Source organism: Drosophila gunungcola (genome assembly GCF_025200985.1).
Source record: "Drosophila gunungcola strain Sukarami chromosome 2R unlocalized genomic scaffold, Dgunungcola_SK_2 000006F, whole genome shotgun sequence".
NCBI lineage: Eukaryota > Metazoa > Arthropoda > Insecta > Diptera > Drosophilidae > Drosophila > Drosophila gunungcola.
Window position 1 is genome coordinate 3,297,379 of NW_026453168.1, and position 25,097 is coordinate 3,322,475.

The 25,097-nt window shown below is 45.7% G+C and overlaps 3 protein-coding genes and 1 long non-coding RNA gene across 4 annotated transcripts; 1 reads left to right on the forward strand and 3 right to left on the reverse strand.

The window, feature by feature from the left end:
• LOC128254958 (uncharacterized) lies at window positions 1–7,383 on the reverse strand. Its single transcript, XM_052984354.1, is given in 8 exon segments — window positions 1–1,108; window positions 2,192–2,292; window positions 2,413–2,697; window positions 2,878–3,279; window positions 4,198–4,477; window positions 4,479–5,391; window positions 5,445–5,600; window positions 6,987–7,383. Coding segments are annotated over 8 exon segments (2,313 nt in total). The 5' UTR covers window positions 7,004–7,383; the 3' UTR covers window positions 1–949.
• A 3,730-nt stretch (window positions 7,384–11,113) lies between these two features.
• LOC128254972 (phosphoenolpyruvate carboxykinase [GTP]) lies at window positions 11,114–13,862 on the reverse strand. Its single transcript, XM_052984368.1, is given in 3 exon segments — window positions 11,114–12,496; window positions 12,498–13,358; window positions 13,848–13,862. Coding segments are annotated over 3 exon segments (1,983 nt in total). The 3' UTR covers window positions 11,114–11,389.
• A 110-nt stretch (window positions 13,863–13,972) lies between these two features.
• On the forward strand, window positions 13,973–16,592 carry LOC128255170 (uncharacterized). Its single transcript, XR_008267601.1, has 3 exons — window positions 13,973–14,400; window positions 14,455–14,757; window positions 15,807–16,592. It is a non-coding gene; the product is annotated as an uncharacterized LOC128255170 (long non-coding RNA).
• On the reverse strand, window positions 16,574–25,087 carry LOC128255169 (phosphoenolpyruvate carboxykinase [GTP]). The gene is given in 5 exon segments (XM_052984717.1): window positions 16,574–17,010; window positions 17,012–17,559; window positions 17,562–18,456; window positions 18,458–18,563; window positions 24,216–25,087. Coding segments are annotated over 5 exon segments (1,917 nt in total). The 5' UTR covers window positions 24,251–25,087; the 3' UTR covers window positions 16,574–16,677.
• Window positions 25,088–25,097: the final 10 nt, after the last annotated feature.

A 25,097-nucleotide genomic window follows, 5' to 3' on the forward strand; every position in this document is an offset into this window, starting at 1 on the left:
TATCTTTGTCTTTAAATATATGGTAAATATAGGTACACGTAAATATAAACATCTATATACTTTCGTAGTAACGTCTGAGTGAAGTACAATACTTTGATTAAATGGTATTTGTTCTTGGCTTAGACTAACAACAGTCAACATTTAACAGTCATTCCGATATGAGATTTTCGTCAATTGGAAGAATTTCTTTGCGAAGCAGGTGGAGCGGTTAGTAAACCTAGCCTAGACATTAAACTTATCCGATATAGGTCACGTGTATATATGATGCTTATGCTTATGGCCTCTATGTGTATACATAAATCAACATCTATAAAGTTTCTCTCGTCTCTCTAGGGGCTGCTCCTTAAGCGTTTCGTAGCGTTCAATTGACAGCACATTATTGGAATTGAAGTTTTTTTTTCGCATTGGAACACATATACACCTAAATATATATTATATATAGTAATATGGCACCGCCCCCTTTCAGCGGATTTTATTTCGGGCTGGAGGCTGCACAAGCCTGAATTGCTGGGTCGTTGGATCATTGGATCATTGATTCACCGCTTATCACTCCGGCCTTCGCCATTCAACTCGAGTTGGAGGTGCGTCTGACTGCGATAAGCCGGACCAAAAAGTACGCCATAAAAAAACCGACTATCGCCGAATCTGTAGGCCTGACCACAGCCACATGACTTGGCGAAAAAAAAAATAAAACGAGACCCGGTACTAAACTTTTAATAAACGGAGCACAACAAAGGAGATGAACACATCCCCCCGCCCGTTAACTGCGGTCCCATCTGAATGGCATTCGGAATATTTCGCCCACCAGCCGCTTTTGATAAAATTCTCTTTTGTATACAGTTTTGTGGCATATTTTCGTACTGGAATTTCGCCAGGAAGAAGACATCTGGAGTGGCTGCTCGGCCAGCACATGTTCGCTTGGGTTCGCTGGTGGGACATCTGTGTATCCTTACAGCACGTGCAGGTTCTCGCAGCTCTTCGACTTGGAGATGTCGCTGAGGCAGATCTTCTGCAGCAGTTCCTTGGCCAAGTGCAGCGATATGTGGGTGCGAGAAGTCTTCATCTTGGAGGCGGTGGCCTTCTTCTCGCGCTTCTCTTTCAGACGCATCTGTGTCAGAGAAAGATACAAAAATTGTAAGGAAATATGGGGTAAAAAATGGAAAACAGTTGCTTGTACACCGGTAAAAACGATGTAAATTCAAATATATTGTACTCAATTTAAATATTTTATCGCTTTGATTTTCATTCCCTTGCGGTTTTTAGTTGTTTTAAATGTTAAAATATTAACCTTTTTTTATAAATGTTGCTTACTTATTTCGAAATGTATTTTACTATCTGAAAATTTTAGTTTAATTTAACTATATTTAAATAAAATGCATTTAAATGAAATAGGAAACTAATTTTAATCTAATTCAAATATTAAATAAAAATTTTCGAGTACAATAGTCATATATTTATTTTTACTTTTACACTTTTTTATAGTATAGGGTTTTAAGACCGAAAATAATTTAAATTGACGTTAATAATATATATATAAAATAAATTGAAACCTAATTAAAATTAAAAAAAAAAAAATATTTTTAATTCGTTAATTTTTTTCAAATAAAATCTACAATAAATATATAAAACAAAGGCTGGCATATAATATAAAGATTAATAATGAATATACATTATCCTTGACTCAGTTTCTGGGTCATTTTAAATTCCTACAATTTAGGTAACATATTAATTTTGTGTTATTTGGGTCTAGCTGTGTTTCATATTTAATAATTCATTTCAAGGTTTAATTAAAATATTTTAGAGAACATATAATAAATTGGCTCAACTGTCAATTATTAATTTGTTCTGCCCAATCCAATAGAACCGGAAATATCTCCTTCCGAGCGAAATAATAATACGCTCTGCCAATCTGGTGAGCTGACCAAGTTTCCGCTGACCCAGTCTCTCCGTCTCACCGACCGCACCATTTCCATTAATTAGTGAGCCGATCCGGAAGCAGGCCCTGCGAAACCCAACCCGAAAACCAGCCTTCAGCGTGGTAAATCCATTTAACTCCGTTTCCTGCACAATTTCGCCATGCATCGGTGGGTTGCGTGTGGTTCGCACCTTGCCCCAATAGCCGCAGCCCCAGCTTGGCACCACTTTGCCTCCAGTTGGCCACCCCGTAGCCACCCTGCTTGCCACCACTCACCTGCTTCAATATGCCAACGAGCAGCTCATCGACGTTGTGCTGTATGCCGCTGGACGTCTCAATAAATTTGGCATCGCGTGAGGCGGCCAGGGTTTTGCCCTCTTTGGGGAGCAAAAGTGAATTGGATAGAGGATTGGGGAGTGGGAAGGGGAAGGGGAAGGGGATAATAAATGAAATCAAGCCATCATAATTAAAGGCGCCAAACTCGAGCTCGAACTCACCCTGCGACGTGATAAGGCGGGCGCGGGCCAGGTCCGCCTTGTTGCCCACCAGGATGACGGCCTTGTCCTTGGTGTAGTTCTCCTGCCAAAGGTAGTTGATGATTTCCTCCGCGACGCGGAACGAGCTGCGATCGACCACCGAGAAGACCACCACACAGCCATGCGGCTCGTAGGTGGACAGCGAGTTCTCCACGCTCATCTCCACGCTGGGATGGTCGATGAAGACCATGTCCGACTCCTCGTCGTCCAGCAGCACGCTCACCGTCTTCTCCCCGAACTCGTCATCTAGAACTCAGATCAGAATTAAACTCTAAAGACGACAGTGGCAGCCGGGAAGCTAGGGGTCATCAAGCACACACATAGGTTCCAGCTAGGGGTCACTCGGCTACTCACTGCGCTCCACGGAAGATCGCCGGGGTGATCTCCGCGAGAAACAAGGGCCGACGACTGTGGAACACAACTTACCCAAGCTGGCGTCGTAGGTGTGCATGTACTCGGAGGTCATGAACTGATTGACCAGTGCCGTCTTGCCCACCCCGGCGTCGCCCAGCATCACGACACGGTAGCGGGCCGGTGGCGGCGGATCCAGGGTCTCGGAGTCGTCCGGCGTCGCCGGCAGGGAGTCCACGTTGGCGTAGCCCGCTCCACAGCAGCTGCCCTCGAACGGGGACCGCTCGCTGGCCCGGCTGTTCGTCGAGTTCACGCTGGTGTTGCTGCGAGACCGCCGCGAGATGATGGAGTCGCCGCAGTTGACCACGTTGCCCTTGCTGATGGAGAAGTGCCGCAGGCGGTACAGGTCGTCGCTGGCCCGCGGATTGTACGGCCGCTCTGGCAGGGAGCAGACGCGCGGTCGCACATGGTCGGGCACTGAGAAGGGTACATGATCAAGGAGGTGTTTGTCACGAATTGCAGGCAACAGTTGATTGACAAGAAGGGTCAAAGAGATACATTGCTATTAGAATTTTGTATTTATTTATTAATGTATAAATATTGCATTTAAATGATTACTTTACTGGAAGTGTTTAAAAGATTGATCGATAATACCAAAAAAAAAGAAGCTGATTAAAGTAAAACACAATACACAAGGCCACAATCTAACTTTGTTAAACCAATCTATGCTGGGCTAGGAATTTGCTTTGCTGACAGCAATCCATCATTATTTGCCCTTTCAGAAATTATACCCTTAACGACACTTCTCAAACCATAACTTGATCTTTAAAACTCGGATTTGTCAGAGGTTAGCACTTTTTAGCTTATGATTTAATTCTGTATATTTCTGTGCTTAAATTATATTTCTTGAATTGTTGTTTCTTTAACACTCGGGTTTGTCAGAGGTAAGCTCTTTTCAGCTTAAGATTTAATTCTGTACTTTTCTGAGCTTAAATTATATTTCTTGAAATGTTTGTTGTCTAACCCATGTAAAATTGAAAGAATACCACCCAGACGTGCATGTGACTTTCCAGAACTTGATGTTTAAATCTTATTATTTAAATTCTTTTTTTTTATTTAATACCCAATTTTGTGTAATTTTTATATTATAGAAATTTTGAGAATTCTTAATCCACAGAGAGTTTTAAAATTTAATTTTTAATAAATCGTAATAAATCTTGACATTCATATTTTCAATTTACCGTTGATTTCCAGTCATTTTTAGATTTTAAAAATTTAATTTTTAATAAATCTTTTTTGACATTCATATTTTTTATTTCCCTTTGATTTTCTTTGGGTTTTTTTCTTGAACCAACCCAACTATTACCAAAATATATGAAATAGGTAACCTCTCACCTGGCAACTCCAGAAAATTGGATGTTCTGCGCTGGCGACCGCGATTGGAGCTCTGGAAGGCCAGTGGGCCGACGTCGTCGTTGGACACGATGGAGGCGTTGGAGCAGGCGCTCTTCATCGACTCGCGGGAGCTGCGGCGGCTGGCCAGGTAGGCAAGTCCGCCCTTGGAGCTGCCACGGCGGCGCGGCTTGTGCTCCACGTGGGCCTTCGGCTTCGGCGGCTTGCAGCCACTCAGCTCGTGGTCGGCATCCTGGGTCAGGTCACTGGTGGACTTGCGGTAAGCGCAGCGAGACCACGCTGTCCGAGCAGGTGCGGTCCAGCGTGGAGTGAGAGCTGTGGAGCACCTGGTAGCCGGGATTCGAGGTGATGTTGATGGCATGGCGGCGCTGGCGGTGCGATGGCGCCTGGCCGGCATGCTCCGCATGCTCCATCTCCATGTCCGGCTCCGTGAAGCTGAAGCTGGTGGTGGTGTGGGTGACCATGGTGCTGTTCGTGTGCTGCGTGCCCGTCTCGCCGGACTCCATGGACAGCTGGGTGCAGTCGGTGACGCAGGAGTCGCGCTTCAGGCCGTAGTAGTTGCCTCCCGCCGATCCTGCTCCAGATCCACATCCAGATCCAGATCCGGCTCCTGCTGCGGATGCGGCTGCACTAAGGTTCCTGGCCTCGATCTTGCTGATCACCGGCAGTTCCCATTCATCCCGCTGCCGCTTATTATGTCCTCCTTGGACATAGCCACCTCCTCCCCCTCCTGCTCCTCCTCCGATTGCCATGGCCACTGCCATACTCTCATCCACCCCCGTGGTGGTTAATTGGGGAACCGGATCCAGCGGAATCTTTGTCCGCATCAGCTTCTTGGATCCCTGGCGGCGTGGCGAACTGGGTGGGTCGTAGTAGAGGGCTCCGTCGTCGGGGGATATGGGTTCGTAGTACTCGAACTTGCGGCCGTGACTGGGACTCACTGCATCGAAGACGAATTGGCATGGGGACTTGGGGCTGCGGGCCGTGGTGCGGCCACTGAGCAAGGAGGCGGAGTCATCTATCGATCCCGAGGGAGGCGTCTGGTAGTACGAGCTGGGCGTGGAGCTACTCGCATCATCGCAACTATCCTGGGCATAGGTGGTGGTGATCTTGGGGCTCCTCGGGGTCTCGTAGCCCCCATAACTGTAGCCCGGCGACGGAGCACCGTGGTACGGCCTGTTGGGGTTCCACATCTAAATAGATTTGGGGGCAATGTTTTTGGGTCTCACCTGGGCAGCTTGGGAGTGGCTCCCTTGCAGGGTAGCGGATTGCTGGAGGCCCGTGCCGGAACTTTGTGGTGCGAGGAGTGGGGATGGCCATAGACTCCTCCTCCGCCGACAGCTCCCTCATCCCAACTGCGTTGTTGCTGCGCCATTTCCGGACTTCTGTGCAGTAAATAAATAACATTAAGTGCACTTGTTTTTGACTCCAGTCTATCAAGTCTCAATCAGTATAAAGAAATTGTCATTAAAAAGCCGTTTAAACATATACAAATTGTTTAAAACATTTAAGCTAGTATATCTAAAAATGTAATACAGCAGCTTAAAATACCTCAAGGAAAAAAATTTGTAATAAGTCTTAAAACAATATGTTTTCTTTTGTTGCCAATAAAATAATAATAATTAGTGAAATTAAAAAATTGTAAGTGAATATTTCTTTACTTGGGTAGATAATTGTTGGTTTTCACTGAAGTATATCATTAAATGCTGTGTGTAATTAAAAACGATCAAAATGTTTAAGAATTGGGTAAGACATATAATTAAATACAATTCCCTAAAAAGCCGAAATACCTTCATCTCAAATAATAAATACATTACTATAAATTGTTTTTAAAATACATTAAGAAACATTATGTTTTCTGTTGTTTCTCTATTTAAAGATAAATATATAATGAAGGTGAATCATTTTCTTCCTGTGCACTTAGCAAGATGATGATGAGATGAGTAGATGCGATGGAAGCGATTCGCTGATGGCCAACTCATGTGTAAATATCATGGCCCATTACTCATCCCGCACACGACCTTCCGGAGCATTGCCCGCCGAATGGGCACAAAGTAAACATAATTTATGGCTTTATCTGTATTTAATCAAAATAATGAAAAGCGGGCCATGTTAGCCGGCCATTACAGGGGCCACGCCCACCAGCCACCCACAGGTTGACCGCAAAAGGAGGCGGCGAATGGGCGAACGGGAAGTCATTTTCCGACTTTGCTCAGAGAGCACGAAGAAGAAGCGGGGGAATCGTTCTATTTGGCCTGGCAATTATTGTTAAATGTGCGTTGGCCATCGGTGGAGATGGTGCCCTAAGTGGCTGGCCCTATTATCGCTCCACCCACACACGACCACAGCAGGCTGTCAGCAACTTCTAGCACACACAAACCAAACCCAACACCCTGCTAACTTATGCAAAAGTTTCATCCGTTCCCGCTCCCAATCCCGCTCGAGTTGCAAACAATCCGCTTGCGGGAAACTTCATGTTGGTGTTCGGCGTGGTAACAAAGTTCCCTAATGGGATTTGCCAGCTTCGAGTTTGACTTGCAGCTATTAAAGTTTAGCCCACAGGGCGCTGTGTGCCGCGAACTGTTGCCTACATTTGGGAGTTTGATAATACCGATGGCAATCACTCGCATAGATAGACGCCAAGTGTTGGCCATTTCTGGAGCTCCAATTGGGCCGGCAAGTGATTGTCCATGCATGGTAAACGGGGTTAAGTTGCCCCAGCACTTTACTTTTACGATTCTGCCCTCCCCAGTGGCGATTGTTGCACTTACACAAGCAATTCCTGCATCTCATTGCTGTTGCTATTGATGTTGCTTTTACTGTTGCTGTTGCATATGTTGCAGCTAGCCTTTCACTTGGTTTTCCCAATGGACACGTGGCTCGTTCGAATTTCCACTTTCTACTGCCGACTCACGTCCGACCTGTGGGCCATTATATCTATCGTGTGTACAAATGGCCGTGCCACCCACACACCTCCGCACTGCGTGAGTACGTGCCCATACGGCGAAGCAAATAGTCCGGCATAACGGTCGCAGTATACCTGGTAGTTTACCTGTTGGCTGCGAGCCCTTTGTGGTCTTGCCAAACACAGAGGTCCTGTGACCCAATGGGACTGAATTAGGTGAAATTTTAGGTGCATTTTGTACCAGCAAGCCACTGTTTTGTTGCCATAATTGTTGGCCAACGACTGAACTTCCTAGAACTAACTGGACTAATGTCTACTTGAACAGTAGTTGCATAGGTGTTCCTTTCAAATATCACTATTTAGGTTTTGAATTTTCAATTGGTATAAGACACTTTTTTACACTTGAACATAATCAAAGACGATTTTTTAAAGAGATTGCCTTTAGCTTATAGGATATTAAATTTCCATTTTATCCGTTTGATGTTATAAAACTAAAAATGTATATAAGGGCTCTCTAAAAATTGTATTGAGGTATGTAAATCTAGAAATTATTTGAAGAAATGTCTTTCAAACCCAACATTTATGAAATCCATTTTCTTGCTTAACGTTACTCAATCTTGCCAGGACCCAGTTAAATAATTCCATTCCATTTCCATTGCATATTCATGAACACAAAAGTTATTCGCTTAAAAGTTCCCACTCAAGCACTCAAATCTTTGAGACAATCTTTTCGCAAATCCCACTTACAAGGCATCAATTATTCGAGTGATTGATTCAAGTGTTTGGCAACTTGTTGTTTCCCTACCTCCGCTACCTTTTCGTTTCTCCCTGTACCCATTTCTTTTTTTTTGTTTTTTTCGTTCGTATTTTGCATTTCACGTAATATAATGGCGTGTTGCCACCGCAACGAATCGAACCGACCATTGGGAACGGGAATGGGAATGGGAATGGACATGGTTCGAGAATGATAACAAAATGCTGATGGGGAAGTGGCCCAGAGTCCAGGGCTCACCTGGCTCACCTGGCGCACGCCCTCTCGCTCTGGCCAACAGCTTTTGGGCTTGCGAAAATCTGCAGACAACAAATCAATAGGGAAATATCTGTCGTTTCTCTTTGGACACATTCAAATCCCCACTAGTTCGGTGCGCATCGGCTTTTTTCATGCGGAATTGTGTATGCATAAAGGCCAACGAGATGGGGGCCTTGGGAGATTTCGGCCAGCTTATTCTTTTGGATGAGAGTTCTCGGGGCCCTGGGGCTTCCGTTTGAAAAGGTAAAGCTTGTGTAAGATAATAATTGCTACAGATTTCGGAATTATAAAAGAAATGTGAGTCCTTGGTGTGGATTGAATTATTGATGGATTCCATTGACTTGAAACTGGGAGTTACCAGCGCCATAAGCTATGTATGGCCCGAAACGATGCGTGGATAATTTGACTGGGGTTAAGCTGCATTTGCATATACAAATGCCAGTGCGTGGGCTGGGCTTCAATCCGGTTTATAGCTTCGGGCCCGCCTGCTCTGGCACCTTTTCCGCACCTCGCTTTTCATTTTCCATCTGCCATTTCCCATTTCCCATTTTGCGTTTTCCGTTTTCCCTCTGCGGATCTTCCTTTTGGCCTTTACGGCCCCGGCCATCATCATCATTCGAGGTGGCAAAAGTAATGACTCTTCCTGGACGGACCGTCATTAAGTTGCAGGCCTCCTCGCGTCGTCATAAAGAAGTTCTTGGACAACCCTTTGGTAAACTTTGCTTGTAATTAAGCCCGCACCCGTTAAACGCATACTTAACACCACCACCCCACTATCGCTACAGTTCCTACTGTCCCTGCCTACCTACCGAGAGCTACCCAACCAGGCAAGCCATTGGGGCACTTTCACCCCCTTGTCTCTGCTGCAAAAAATAAACTGAGTGTGTACGGCACAAACAAGGAAAGTCCATAAAACACTTAAGGCCGAGGAATATGTGCTGGGTGGGGAACTGACTGACGGGAGAGTGACTGGTGCTGGTCAGTTCGCAAATTACAAATCCTGGCCAAAGTCACGTCGCAAGTTGGTCATTAGCCGCCACTTGAGTCCCGAAGCTCCGCCTTCGCCTCCTCCTCCTCTTCCTCCGCCTTCGCATCGATTTTATTGCAACACATAATTCTTGAGGCCGGGCTGGCCATTTGTGCAAATCTCATGTTGATGGCATATTAAGTGACCTCCGGGCTGCCTTTCAACCCCCACACTCCACAACTACTGATTCAATGCCCTCGAGCGCCTACCAATTTGCACTTTAAATGGCCGGTGGGTGGGCAAAGTGATGTCGTTGGATAGACAGAAATGGCGCAAACTTACGTGTAATTAGACGCGTCTGGGCGCGAGGATTAGCAATTAAGCGAGTGTCCTGTGAGCGCAACAAGTGCTGCCGTAAAATAGGGACGAAATGGCGTTAAAAGAGACACAGGGCACGAGAAATCCCAGTTGGTGTGTGTGGGGTGGGGGTGGGTGTGGGTTGGCAATTGCCGTTTGGGGGGGGGGGGGGCAAAGTGAGAGCAGCGCATAAATCAACATGTCAAATCGCAGCTTACAAAGCGCCACACACACAGTCACGCACACACACTTAGAAACACAGAGACACTGAGACAGACTGAAACTCACTTTTACTTCGCGTGCCGCATTACTGTTTAATGTTTACCATTTTCATCAAATTTCTCGGATAATTCGGTCTGTTATATCAACTTTGCTAATTGTCCAACACCAACAATGCCAACAATGCCACTAAGCCAAACACACTGACACACCGATATGGCTATACGGCGATATGGCGATACCAACACTAACACCAACACAACGGCAAGCAACAGTTTGCACGGCCAGCCGCTCGGGCTTTTCTGCACTTCCGTTTCCGCTGGCGACTGCCGCACTCACTGACTTCCGCCCGGACGAAGCTGCGGCGGCGGCGGCTCGAGCTGAACTGAGCTGAACTCGACGACTTGCCTGCCACTTTCCTGGCTCCCAAATCCCGATTCCCGACCATTCGACGTATCCGACGCATCCGAAGTATCCGAAGTATCCGGAGAGTGCTGGAAAAGCTCCGTTGGCCAAGCTTTTCAAGGCCTTCCAATGGGGCTGGAAATCGGAGCCGGTAAAAGCTGCGGATTGCAATGGCTAAGACTGCCGTTGCACGAGATGATTGGTTTTCATCTAACGGTTTTATGTTATATAATCCAATTCCAATGAATAATTAAAAAAAAAGGCATACTTAGAATTTCAAAGAGCATATTTAATAAAAAAACCCACTATTTTAGTTATTTATATTATTAAATCAAGGGTACTTTACTATAAATATCCAATTTACTCTAAAATGTTATTTAATGTCTTATCAAAACAAATTCGTTTATAAAATTTTAGAATAGTTGGTAAAGTGCTGAGAAACTTAAAAACTTGAAATTCGCTAAATTAAGTAATTTAATTAATATTGGTTTATTAAGTATTTTGTAAATTAAATTGTTTGCTTTGCAGATGAAGCCAAGTCTTATGGAATTGCGACTGTTAACTGCAAAAAAACATCGAAAAGCTTTTTTTTAGAGAAGATTCTAATCAAATATTAATATTTTGGTTTTAATAATTTAGTTTTAAATAATTAAACAAAGACAAATTATTCCAGTTTTTAAAGCTAGGATATAAAAAATATTTTAGGTAAAAACAATTAACAAATACTAAGGATTTGTTTTGTTTCAAGGAATTTAAGCTGGCTATTAAAAATCTTTGCCCAACGAATGCAGTTGGCACTTATAAGAGTTTAATTTATAAGTCATGACTTTAAAAATCTTTTAAGCTTAACTAACTGCTTTCCTTTATTTCTATTATTTTATTCGAGTTTGTTTTTCTTTGTGATTTTATTCAAAGCCTATGAAAAACAACCTAACATTGTTGTTTATTAAAACAAATAAATATTATCGTACACTCAAATGCCTGGATAACTCGTGCTAAATAAATACTCGCATAATTTGTAGGTTATAAAATCGTCTGATATATTTTTTTTCACGTTTTTTGTATGTTGGCTTACTGGCTAAACTTAAAGCTGCTTATGCAATAAATAGTTTGGAAGTCTTCGGCTTAAACACTAGGGAAACGACTAAATAGGGTATTGGGGTACGGTCTGGGACAGGATAACATAGTGGGGGTGAGTATGGGGGTCAGTACGGGATAGTACAGATGGCGAGCAGGTATTTGGGGCGGGTAAAGATGTTTAAGTTAGGATGCACTGCATCATCAATCCTTCTTAGAGGCTGGCGACGCGGGCAGACAGCTCGTCCAGCTGCTGATAAATGCTGGCTGGCAGATCGGCGCCCACCTGCGACTCGAAGTAGGTGCGGATGTCCTTGACCTCCTGCGACCAGAACTCCTTGGGCAGCGAGAAGATCTCAGCCTCGTCCACCTGCTCCTTCATGCCAGCCAGGTTGAGGGCTCCCTCGGCGGGAATATGTCCAATGGCCGAGTCCACGGAGCAGGCCTCGCCGTTGATCCTGCGCAGGATCCAGTCCAGGACGCGCGAGTTCTCGCCGTATCCGGGCCACATGAACTTGCCCTCGGCGCTCTTGCGGAACCAGTTGACGTGGAAGATCTTGGGCACCTGGCCGCGCTGCTCCATGCTCAGCCAGTGGGCCACGTAGTCGCCGAAGTTGTAGCCGAAGAAGGGCCGCATGGCGAAGGGATCGTGCATGATCACCTTGCCCACGTGCTCGGCGGCGGCGGTGGCCTCGCTCCGCATGGCGGCGCCAATGAAGACGCCGTGCGTCCAGTCGCGTGCCTCGTAGATCAGCGGCACTCCGGCGGGACGACGTCCTCCGAAGAGCATGGCCGAGATGGGCACTCCCGCCGGATCCTCCCAGGCGCCGTCAATGATCGGGCACTGGGCGGCCGGGGTGCAGAAGCGGGAGTTGGGATGGGCGGCCGGCTTGCCGGACTCCTTGGTCCAGGGCTTGCCCAGCCAGTCGGTGATCTGGACATTGGGGGCCAGACTGCTCTCCATGCCCTCCCAGAAGACGCCGCCGTCGGAGGTGGAGGCCACGTTCGTGAAGATGGTGTTCTGGAACACGGTCTTCATGGCAATGGGATTGGTCTCCATCGAGGTGCCCGGGGCCACGCCAAAGAACCCATTCTCCGGGTTTATGGCCCGCAGCACGCCCTGCGAGTCGAACTTCATCCAGGCGATGTCGTCGCCCACACACTCCACCTTGTAGTTGGCCAGCGAGGGGTTGAGCATGGCCAGATTGGTCTTGCCACAGGCCGAGGGAAAGGCGGCGGTGATGTACTTCTTCTCGCCCTTGGGATCGGTGATGCCCAGGATCAGCATGTGCTCGGCCAGCCAGCCCTCCCTCTTGGCAATAGGTGCTGCCGATCCTCAGGGCAAAGCACTTCTTGCCCAGCAGGGAGTTACCACCATACCCGGAACCATAAGACACAATCAAGTTCTCAGCGGGCTTGTGCAGGATGATGGTGCGTTCGGGATCGCAGGGCCAGGAGGGCTGCTCCACCTGCCCGTTGGCCGGGGCACCCACCGAGTGGAGGGCGCGGACGAACTCCTCCTTCTTGGCCAGCTGGCGCAGGACGGCGGCACCCATGCGGGTCATGATGCGCATGGAGGCCACCACGTAGGCGGAGTCAGTGAGCTCGATGCCGATCTTGGAGAGCGGCGAGCCGACGGGGCCCATGCTGAAGGGCACCACGTACATGGTGCGCCCCTTCATGCAGCCGGGGAAGCGCTGCTGCACTGCAGCTGCCATGTCGCCGGGCGAGATCCAGTTGCCCAGGGTGCCCTTGACTCCCTCGGCGGCGGTGGGGATCGTCTCCTCCCGCCGCTCCGTGCAGATGAAGGTGCGCGACTCCACGCGGGCCACGTCCGCCGGATTGGTGCGGGCCAGCCAGCAGTTGTCGTACTTGGGCAGCGGCACAATGGTGCCCGCCTCCAGGAGGACCTTGATCAGCAGCTTGTTCTCCTGCTCGCTGCCGTCGCAGATGTGCACCTGGTCGGGCTGGCACAGGGCGATGCCCTCCTCCACGAAGCTCCGCACTCCGGCGGTCAGTGCGTCGGCATTGCCGTACGAGATGGGGATGCCGCGGATGTGGCTGTACAGGCCGCAGTTGTCCTGGCGCCGCTTGTGCAACTGGGGCAGACCGCACACATTGCCAGGATCTGCAGGGGAAATGGAAAGTGGCCATTTAGTTAAAGGACTTTTTAAGTGGGACCCCTAAATATCCAAATATTTCCCCATTTAATGCACTTTAAGTGACCTCAAATACTTACATAATTTTGCTTTGTTCAATGAGCTCAGGCATTTTGCTTGCTTTGTATTTTATCGATTTCTTTCGAAAGAAAACTTTGGAATAGTTTGTTAGATATTGTTCTACGCTTTTTTGTAGGCGCTAAAGAGTTTTTATTTTTTTTTTTTGGCACTTTGCTTAATTCGCTTATCACAATGGGTAATTATCACAATTATTGTTCGACTGGGGCGGACTTCACGTTCATATGTTCTTCCACAGTTTCTTGTCAAACATCAACTCGGTTTTCAGACCACTGAAAGCAGGCTTTGGCTTTTCACTTGATCTTTCCATCTACTCTGGCCACGAGTAACTGATGCCCACTGCTCACGATCCGGGGCCTTTTATACGCTGCCGGCGATGCCTCGTCGTCGAGGCGACTAGAACAAGTCGGCCGATCGCCTCGGAATCGGGTTTACGATCACCATCACCATCGCATCGGGTCAAAATCCAGACGAGCTGATTGGTCGTTCGCCGGAGGCTCGGCGATTGTTTTGGTTTTTCACAGTGTCGATGAGGTGGGGTGGGGGGAGATGGGGGCTCTGCTAAATCCGGGGTATGCTAGTGTAGCACTACATAATATAGTATGTGTGTGTGTGTGTGTGTGTGTGTGTGCGGGGCATGGCAACAGCAGACTGCTGTTTTCGAGTGGCTCTTTCTAGTGCGTTTGCATTGATAAGCGATTGTTGTTATTTTGACACCCCACCCAACTGATATTTGCCACTTTCGCGCTGTTAATTTAATTATTTTGTTTATGATTTTATGCGATACGAATACGTATACGAGCGGAGCGAAAATAGAAACCAGTTCATGGACAGCTGAGGCAACAGCAGTTGTCTCTCCCAGCAGCTGGGTAAATTCTGGATGTGTCTATAGCTGCAATTGGAGAGTCCACCATTGGGCCTGGGCCTCCACCACCGTCTCCATCTCCACACGCGTCCTCCAACGCCTGCTGACCACATGTCTTTTATAGTACGTACCATTTTGGCCCATTGCCAAATCGAAAAAACTTTCGCTTATTTGCAGAATCGGTGACGGAAAATTAGTATGCCAATCCGGCCCCCTCTCACCATCCAGATGGGTCCCGGTGCCGGCCTCCACAATTGGCCATGGCCGCTTTGGAGGCCAGCATTCATGTGACTCTGGTGGCGCACCAAGAATAGAAGCATTGGTTGTCATGTGGCCTCTCTTGTGTTTTTGTCACTGGGGAAGGAGAAATGAAGGTGCTGCTGGTGGGGTGACTTTGCCATCCCACCCCCTCATTCCAGTTACCAAGAAGCCCCAGAATCCTCTGGCCACTCACAGAAAAACTTCACCATTCGCGGTAAGGTAAACCAGTTTTTAACATTTTTAATTACAATTTCTCCTACATTTTTATTAGAACTGAATTTAGAATCTTAAATAAACATTTTATCAATGTTTTGTATTAACGAGTACCAGCTTGGTTATGAGCTGTTTCTAGTTAAAACCCTTACCTATATTCAGAGAAGGTTTCGGCATATTTTTAGCATTTCATATGTGATTTTTTTTATTTATATTTTGGTTTATAAACATTCAAATTAATTTTTTGCTAAAATAATAATAAATAGAATACGTATTTAGAGCACTTTTTTTATATATACAAATTTAATTTAATATTTATATTAAAGAACAGCTGTTTAAAGTTAAAATCCCTTACCTATATTTAGATTCATTTTTGGCATATTATTGGCAATTCATATGTGCTTTTATTTATATTTTGGTTTGTTAACCATGAAATCATTTGAAATTGTCAGAATAAAATATATTTAGATAAACTTTTATCGGATAAATCTTTATCCTATGTAGGTATTTAAAAATGGTGTGAAATTTATAATCATTCAAAAAATGTTGTTTGTTATAGGTAGGATAAGTTTTAAGTTCTTAAAGCAAAGTACTGACAAGACATTCAGGTACATAGGATATAGATTGATCTGATAAAAGCTTATAAAATATAATTAGATAAACTTTAATCAGATCAATCTATATCCTATGCATTTGTTTAATAATAGGTGTGAAATTTATAGTCATTTAACAATTAAAGCAAAGTAGTGACAAGAAATTCAGGTACATATATTTTCTCCTTTTGCAATTACCGCTTTTGGTGACCGTTGGCAATCAGGTTATATTTTACCGCTCACTTAGCCTAGACCCAGAAGGGACTGGCGTTTCCAAACGGCCTTGAAGGAACCTGGTCAGCCAGTGGTCCCTGGTCCTTGGTTGGCCCTCCTCCTCTACCCCAACCCCATGTTTTGGCTCCCTTTACGACAAGTCCAGTTTCGAATTTAAGCGAATTCATCTACACGCGTCGCCTCGTTTTTCGGTTGGTTTATTTATAAACTATGGACTTGTTTTTCTAGTTGGGCCTGATAATCTTCATCATCGACGCTAATTGCTGGACCCAGACTTGGACTCTAACTGCTTGGCTCCTGTTCTCACCTCTTGCTAAATTTGTTGGCGCATTTCGATGAGTCGGGCTTATACGGAATTTACGTCAATAGACGATCGATCCGCTGAATATATGCATAATCAATATGCGATCTGCTTGGGCATCGATGTGGAGCAGTCGGGTGGGTTATCAGCGGACGAGCCTCTGAGCTCGACTAAATATAGATCAGACCCGGATCTTACTGTTGACCAGGAAAATTTTCCAAGGGAAATCATCACCCACAATTATGGATTTCAGAAGGGGCCTTTGTTTTAAGTGGCTTAACTTCTTAGCCTTTTGTTTGTTGGCCTTTTGAATTCTTGGCTCTTTGGTTTCTTATCACTTTGCACCCCAGAGTGTACATCACACCACACACGCTTCCAGTTTTGCAATCAGGCCTTGGCAACCCACCCCGCCCAAAAACCAAAAAAAAAAAAAAAAGAAAAAAAAACACAATTCTTTTATAAAGTTTTTTGGCTTCTTGTGGGATTTTATTTGCTTGTTTTTCATCGCCCCGATCTGTTGATAAGTTAGGTTAAACGGCATTATGGATTTATACGCTTGTTTACGCCAATTGCGGACGGGCCTCCGCCCCGGCGACCACTGATAAGCTGCGTCCAGGCCACGCCCCAATCCCGATTCGCATTCCGATTCCCATTCCCATTCCCATTCCCAGTCCCAAATAACAAACCAGCCAAATTTCGCTATAAAAATCTCATTCGTTTCGTTTTATTTTAGGCAATAGGCTATAGGCTATGGGCAATTAGGTCTTAGATTAGGGAGCAACCTATGGAACATACACATCACATGTCCGCCACACGCGCCTTCAGCTCCCTGAGCTGCTCGGCCACGGGCTGCGGCAGGTGGTGGCCCACCTGCTCCTCGAAGTACTTCTCGATGGCGCACACCTCCTGCTCCCAGAAGTCCTTGGGCAGGTCGAACAGCTGGTCGAGATCGATGTCCTCGTTGAGGCACTGCAGGTTCAGTGAATCCTTGGCAGGCAGCCGGCCGATGGGGGAGTCCTCGAAGCACTGCTCGCCCTCCACCCGCCGGAAGATCCAGTCCAGGACGCGGGAGTTCTCGCCGAATCCGGGCCACAGGAACTTGCCCTCGCTGCTCTTGCGGAACCAGTTGACAGTGGAAGATCTTGGGCACCTGTCCCCGCTGCTCCATGCTTAGCCAGTGGCCCAGATAGTCGCCGAAGTTGTAGCCGAAGAAGGGCCGCATGGCGAAGGGATCGTGCATGATCACCTTGCCCTTGAACTCGGCGGCGGCGGTGGCCTCGCTCCGCATGGAGGCGCCCATGAAGACGCCGTGCCTCCAGTCCCGCGCCTCGTACACCAGCGGCACTCCGGCGGGACGACGTCCGCCGAAGAGAATGGCCGAGATGGGCACTCCCTCGCTGTCCTCCCAGGCGGGATCGATGATGGGGCACTGGGCGGCCGGGGTGCAGAAGCGCGAGTTGGGATGGGCAGCCGGCTTGCCCGACTCCTGGGACCAGAGTTTGCCCAGCCAATCCGTGACCGTGACCCCACGCAGTTGATCCTTCTCCATGCCCTCCCAGTAAACGCCGCCGTCGGATGTGGAGGCCACGTTCGTGAAGACCGTGTTCCGGAATATCGTGTCCATGGCTATGGGATTGGTGGCCCTCGAAGTGCCCGGAGCCACGCCGAAGAACCCGTTCTCGGGTTGATCGCTCGCAGCACTCCCTTCTTGTCGAACTTCATCCAGGCGATGTCGTCGCCCACACACTCCACCTTGTAGCCCGGCAAAGTGGGGGTCATCATGGCCAGGTTGGTCTTGCCACAGGCCGAGGGAAAGGCGGCAGCTATGTAGATCTTCTTGCCCTGCGGATTCGTGATGCCCAGAATCAGCATGTGCTCGGCCAGCCAGCCCTCCCTCTTGGCAATGGTGCTGCCGATCCTCAGGGCAAAGCACTTCTTGCCCAGCAGGGAGTTGCCACCATACCCCGAACCATAGGACACAATCTCGTTCTCCGCTGGCTTGTGCAGGACAATGGTGCGTTCGGGATCGCAGGGCCAGGATGGCATCACCTGGACACCACTCTTGGGAGTGCCCACCGAGTGCAGACACTTGACAAACTGGCCATCTCCACACTGCAGGTACTCAAGCACCGGATTGCCCGCCCGCGTCATGATCTTCATGGACTCCACGACGTAGGGAGAGTCGGTGATCTCGATGCCGATTTTGGAGAGGGGTGAGCCCACGGGACCCATGCTGAATGGAATGACGTACATGGTGCGTCCCTTCATGCAGCCCGGAAATCGCTCCTTGATCGCCGCCTGCAGATCCTCCTCAGACATCCAGTTGCCCAACATTCCCGGAGTGGCCTTCTCCGTCACCGGAACCGTCTGCTCCTTGCAGTCCGTCGAGATGAACGTCTTGCCCTCCACCCGGGCCACATCCGTCGGATTGGTTCGTGCCAGCCAGCAGTTGTCGTACTTGGGCAGTGGAACGATGGTTCCCTGTTTCAGCATCAGGCCCTGGAGCAACTTGCTCTCGCCCTCGGTGCCGTCGCAGATGTGCACCCTCTCCGGCTGGCAGAGATCCACGCACTTCTCCGACATACTGTTTGACGGCGGGGGTGAGCACCTTGGCATCGCCATACTGGACGGACAGGAAGCGGCAGGTCAGGCGGAAGTTGTAGCTCCTGGGTGTGGAGACCAAACTGTAACACCATGGAGAGGGAAGTACATTAGACATTAAACCAAACATAACACTATCTTAAATTTAAGACTAAACTAATCATATCTTATCTTATATTAATAAAGCTAGGTTAAAGAAAGTAATACCTTAGTCTTAGTAGTACCTACTTAAGTACTATAGAAATAACAACACTGGATTGTCCAGCAAAGCTATATATCTAATCATAAATAAATAAATCTAAATAGATCGATGAAAGTAATTGAAGGGGCAACTCTGTTAAAATATTACCTATTTAAATGTTTTTAGGTTAGTAACAATGTAACCAGCAATGGTAAAACTTCGATGTTTTGTTTTTAAAAGTAAGGTTGAGTAATGAAAAGAGAAGAAAATCCTGAGCGCATATATATTCCAATCTTTCTATGTAATTTGTGCATTATTGTCTTCAGATAAAATGTGTAATATGTACTTCTGTTTACATAAGGTCAGCTATGTATTTGATCAATATTACCCTAGGTTGGGTAGCCGTTAGGTAAAAGGGTACCGTAGACCTTTTGAGTTACTCTACCTACAGCTACCGCTGGTCGTACAGCTGACTAGCCGAGGCGAGCACAACTGTACCCCCTTGGCGGACCTCGTAACGTGAATTTGAAATTCTAAGCGGTAACGCACCGTCGCTGGAAAAGACCCAGTGCCGCGAAAGAAACGAATACAAATAAAATAAAAATCGAAATACAAACAAACAGAAAAGATACAGCCAAACTGGCTGATCAGCTGTTCGTCTGGTCGTTCAGGTTTTATATAGAGCTCCACTCCAAACTCGAGAAACTTGCTGCTCGCCGCAATTTGCACAGAGCTCTGTGATCGGTGATCTGGGGATGGATGGTGATGGTGATGGAGATGGAGATGGTGATGGTAACGGAGATGGAGATGGAGATGGGGATCCAACCTTCGTATTGCGGCCAGCCCACATCACTTTCGTTAGAAGCGGGTTCAGCTGGAGCTCCCCCGGCAGCATGATGCAATCTTTCATGATCTTTTCATATGCTCTCTGTTTTTGTTTTGGTTTTGGCAGATACGCGAAGAGCAGGTAGTGTGGTGGTATCTACTGCTGGTACTACAACCATGTTTCCGGCACATATTGCCGAGATACACATGTCTGTGGGACAGACAGACACCCGAACTCATGTGCCAGAGAGCTCTCGCTTACATGGGGTTCAAAGTCCAGCAGCGATGCCCCGCCTCCAATTCAGCAGCGGAATGGTCGCTTACACGCGCTCAGGGTTGCCCCACTTGTGACGTCAGCGGCGATGAACGTCTGGTGAACCATAGAAATGCCCCCCCGAAATTAATGTATGTCTTATAATTTCGGAACTGCGCAGTTTTCTCCACCACACGCTCCCCAAACATATATGACATAAGTATAACTATAGCAATCTGGCCTGGTTTATATTAGCATAAGTTGTCTGCATGGCATGAATAATGAACCCAGCGATGTCTCTCAATGTCTCTGCTTTGCCAATTCTGGGCCCTGAATAGCAGAAGATGGCTAAACTGATTGGCTAAATTGAATGAAAATTAAAACTTAATTTAATCATATTAACTGGCTTTTGGTTTTGGCTTTTCATGGCATGCGTCGTCTGGCTTTTATCGTGGCCTTGGCGTGTGAGAACTTTATTTGCCAGTTTTGGTGGTCGGGAAACGCTAGTTTAGTACGATATTGATTAGAGCATTAATGGGCAAACCGCTTCAATCCAAATCGCACCGCACGAGTATCGCTGTTGACACCAGCAGCTAATTATTTGAGCAGCACTCGACTTGTCGCAGTGGCTTTGATTGGGGACACGCGCCTCAATTGGAGGCTGAAAATCCGCTGCGTATTCGGTGCTATTTCGGGAGATAACAGAATTCATTCCCCTGGCCTTTTGAATTGGCAACTAGCAGTCTCCTAATGACGCCACGAATGTTGACCAATCCGCACAGTTGGCATCCCATTTTGGCCTGACATACCCTACCACAAAGCTCTTGAAACTGAGCCATTAGTTTGTCACCCACTAAACTACTTCAATGAGTAAGCATTTATCTGGGATTCGAGCGTATTTCCCACTTCGTAGACTTCCTCTTGCTGTTTACGCGATTATTTTTGTTTTTCATAGCAAAAAATATGCATTAAACACATTCGTTGAGTTTTCAGCCAGCGCGTGTTCCTCTGATGTGTGTGTGTGTGGTTTTATATGGAAAAAGAACATATCAGTCTATTAATACTATGGCTAGTGGGATACAAATTTTGTCCCCCCAAATCGCTTGGCAACAGTCATTGGGGTGTCAGCTGATTCAAAAGAATTTCCACAACCAAACACTGTACTTGCAGTCTGACGAAATAAACGAAACTGGTTCCATCAGAGGGTTCATTAGCCTTGGCCCTTCGCCTTAGATTCAATGAAAGAACATAATATCAAAGGGAGGCGAAGGGCAGCCACAATCTGCGGCTTATCAGCTTGAGGATTCAGTAGACCATCGAGTGCTGAGTACCACAATTTTATGGGTACTTAAACTAAAAGATGAAGAGTGTGCGTACATACAAAAATAATACTTAATTCCAAATCAAATTACGCTTCAGTTAGTTATGACGTGCGATTTGTTGAGAGGAAAAATGTCTATCAGTGCCTGAGATGCAAAGTTTTCCGCTAGTTAGATTTTAATCATCGTCAATCCGTATTTATAAATTCCATAGGAAATATTATTTAAAATATTTAAAAATAACAAAGAAAATATTGCTAAATGAGTAATCGACATCCAAAGTTCATGGACTAATTGTTCTACCTTTGTTCTTATGAATTCCGTCCTGCAATAAACTACGCATACGATGTAGCGGAATACCTTACCTAGTGTGAACTGGATTTTATTGCTTCGAGTCTGGAGGATAGTTTATACGTATACGAATGCTGTAGTAGAATGCTCATTACCGCATATCAAAGTCCACAAAATGTATAAGCAACTAATTTGGTATTTTGTTTACCGACTGATAAGCGATCCCAGACTGCCCACGCTTCCATATTGAAATGTACATATTTGTAGATTAAAGTATTCCGCTAGTTGAATAATGTGTATAAGGTAATGGTTGTATGGGGTCTGGTCTAATGTGGTTGATTCCATGAATTACATGGGGTAAATTGTACTTAGAAAAGCTTTGCTTGGAATTGGTTGCATGCAGCTTAATTAATGAATGGGGATGAATCACTTTTTGGGAAGGTTGCAAACAAATCGTCATTATTTCCTATGAATCTTATCTAGAAGTTTCTGGGAATTCTGGGAAAATGTGGTAAACAAACCATTAACTGATAAGACATCATTAGCAGACTATGAGCCTTATTTCCGATGTTCAGTAAAGCATTGCCTGATCGATGGGGCCTTCGAAAAAGGCGCGTGTCCCTCGCAGCCGATAAGCATGAATAACATTTATAATATTTAAGAAATTGTTTTCATTCCTGCCCTGCATAAATAAGGCTATTTGCTATTTGCTACTTGCTATGGCGAATATGGCAAACGGGGGCTCGGCCTGCAAAAAAAAAAAAAGACTCAGACCCGCGTCGTCGTCAACAATAATATTATTTATTTTTGTTGTCACTTCGCTGTCGTCGCTGTGTCTAAAGGTTATCGTCAGGGGCAGCTCCACGAAACGGGGAAGCATCTCTTGGATACACCCATGCCCATTCGGAGAAAGACAAGACCAGAGTGTTAAGGAGAGGGATTAACTGGTGCAGCTGGTGGGTTATGAGTGGGTTTATCGCCCAAAAAATCGAAAGAAAAAACGCCAAAACACGCCACCCCATCAAAACAGAAGCCAAAAGTAAAAACAACAGTCAACAGGCGGGCCAAGATTTCAAGATATTTGGTTGCTAGGCGGCCTCAAAAAACCCATACATGCAGTGCTTTGTTTTTATTTTGCTCGCCTAATGGCGTCACACCCACACACAAGCACAAGCAAAAAAGAGAGGCAGAGCCAGTCGAACAACTTGCCAGCGATCACACATTCGCACAACCACACACACACACACACTGAGAAAACGAGCCAAAACAAAACTACAAAAATAATGAAGAAACGCTGATAAAAAGCGAAACAAAAGAAAAGGCGGGAATCGAAAAGCTTTTCATTGAACAAAACGTTTTAGAAAAAGAGTGTTGCATAAACACAGGCGTCTGAAGAGAACTTCTATGGCTTTGGTCACTCACCTGTCGCCTGAAAGTAGGCATTGAAAAATATTTCTTTGTTCTCTATGGAGCTGATTTAAGCAGCATACAACACTTCAAGTTCATTACACTTTAAACGAAAATGTCTTCAAATTAATTAAATATTTTTTGTATGTATTATTTTGATTTACGTTAGGAAACTATGAGTTTTTTCCTAAATTCAACTAATAAATACTCGTAGCGGCACATTACATCAGAAACATTAAGATGAAAAAAGGTACAAAAATAATCCATTTAGTGTTGAAAAGTTTTTTTTTTTAACACATAATGGTTTTTATCAAGTCAAGTTTCCCATAAAGTTCGTTTACATTTATTTGCAGTGTTGAAGATGCATAAGAAATATTAGTTAAGCAAAAGCTGTAGGTCAATGAAATGCTTAACCCCAAACATAAATGTTTGTCCAACATCTTAAGATGAGTTCGTTACTCTTTCGTATGTGTAAACATGAAAAACCTATTATAATAAACTAAAGCTTTTTGCGAGAGGGAAATTGATGTATGCAAAATCACAGCCACTAAGAGATTCAGAACTCTTTATATAGCGGCGAGTGCAATGATCTTGGGAGCTTCAATGATGACATTAACATTGATGGCGGTTGTTGGGGATGATTATGCCTCTTGTTTACGTGAATGAAAGTGTAACGGACGCTTCGAGAGCGTGGAATTTTCCCGCCACGCGATAAGAGTGAATCATAACTACTAGTAACAAATCTTAGTTGCGGTAGGTAAGTTACTAGTGAATGGCAAATACTAAGTTCGATTAACCTTAGAGCTTGTAGGGCAAGTAGACCACACAATGTTATTCAAAGTGCATTTGCATTCCCTTTAAATCAGAAATAGGTAGACTAGATAATGATTTATACTGTTTAATTATTTAGGTATGTTTATATTAATTTTGTAGCTCTTTCGTTTTTTTACCAATTAAAAAACGACATTAATAATAATCTACAAAATTCGTACAATCACATTTGACAAAGTTCATTAGTTTAAACATATGTCACTAAATATTTATTATACATACTCGTTAATCTTAATGTTTTTCGTCAAAAGCAATTTTTGACAATCAGCCAAAAAACAAATTATTTATATATAATAAACTATTAGCATTCCCATTAGATAAGGACTGTTTTGTTTTTTTGAAGTACCCTGTTAAGTGATTAGATAAATGGCTATCGCTATGTTAATGATGACTAGAAGTTGATACATTCAAATTCATGATAGTATTTAAATTTTTTTGAGGTCGCGTATCATTCGTTTAATGCCTAGCTATTGTACTTTTTTGAGGGTGCCTATTATCTACAGGGTATTTAGACATCGAGCTAATAAAGGTAATTGATTTACCCACCAATTGCCACCTGTCAATATATTTCTTTGGAGTTTCGCCACCCTGGAATCGCGCCAATCCCACGGAATCCCATTAAACTCACCCGCATCGCAGCAGTTGCGCGCCTTTTAACAGCATTCTTTCACCTGGTCGCTTTCACTTTCGCCCACAAATACTCTTGGCAGCCAATGCAGTTGCAATTTTATCTCCGCCTTAATTAATTTATTGCCCTCTGTTAATTTGATGAAATTGCCGACTTAATTTGAATTTATCTCACAGCCTCCAATGCACTCTCCACTGAATAACTCTTCAAGCACTTGTTGCGCTTCAGTTTCAGCTACGGCTTATGTTTCGGATTTGGATTCAGATTCAGATATAGCGGCGGGGCACTTGTTGCTGCTCTGGCACAACGAGCCAAACTGACTTCATGCGGCACTCGCTGCGCTCAAGTAACATGTGTCCGCACACAGCCGAGCATTTTGCTTTTTCGGTTCCACTTGGGTCTTTGCTCCGTCGCTCTCATGCGATCCGATCCGATTCGATTCGATCCCAGTCGCTCCGATTCTTGCCGCTGAAGCATATGGACTATATGTTTGGTTTTCGCTCTGATAAGATAAGACCCGACTTTGCCGCCGTTGCATTAGCCGCGCGTGCTACGTGCCGCCCACTGCATGGTCAGCGGGCGGGCTTGGGAAAGCTCCAGAGGGGCCCGGAAAAGCCGGGCCACGCCCCCTTAGCGGGGCACACCGGTCTGGCGGGTATGGACTGAGCACCTCTTTTGCAATGTCTGCGCTGTTATCACACTGGCTGTGGATTACGCCATCACTGATCTGCCTCTGCACAGCGAAAAAAGTATGTTATTTCATGCTGCAATTTGAATTAATGGTATGCAAGGTGAATAAGTGATGACAAATAAAAACTCAAACAAATTTGGAAAGAAATATAAGTTAGTAAGAATTTAAAACGGACCGTTTTTGTCACAAAA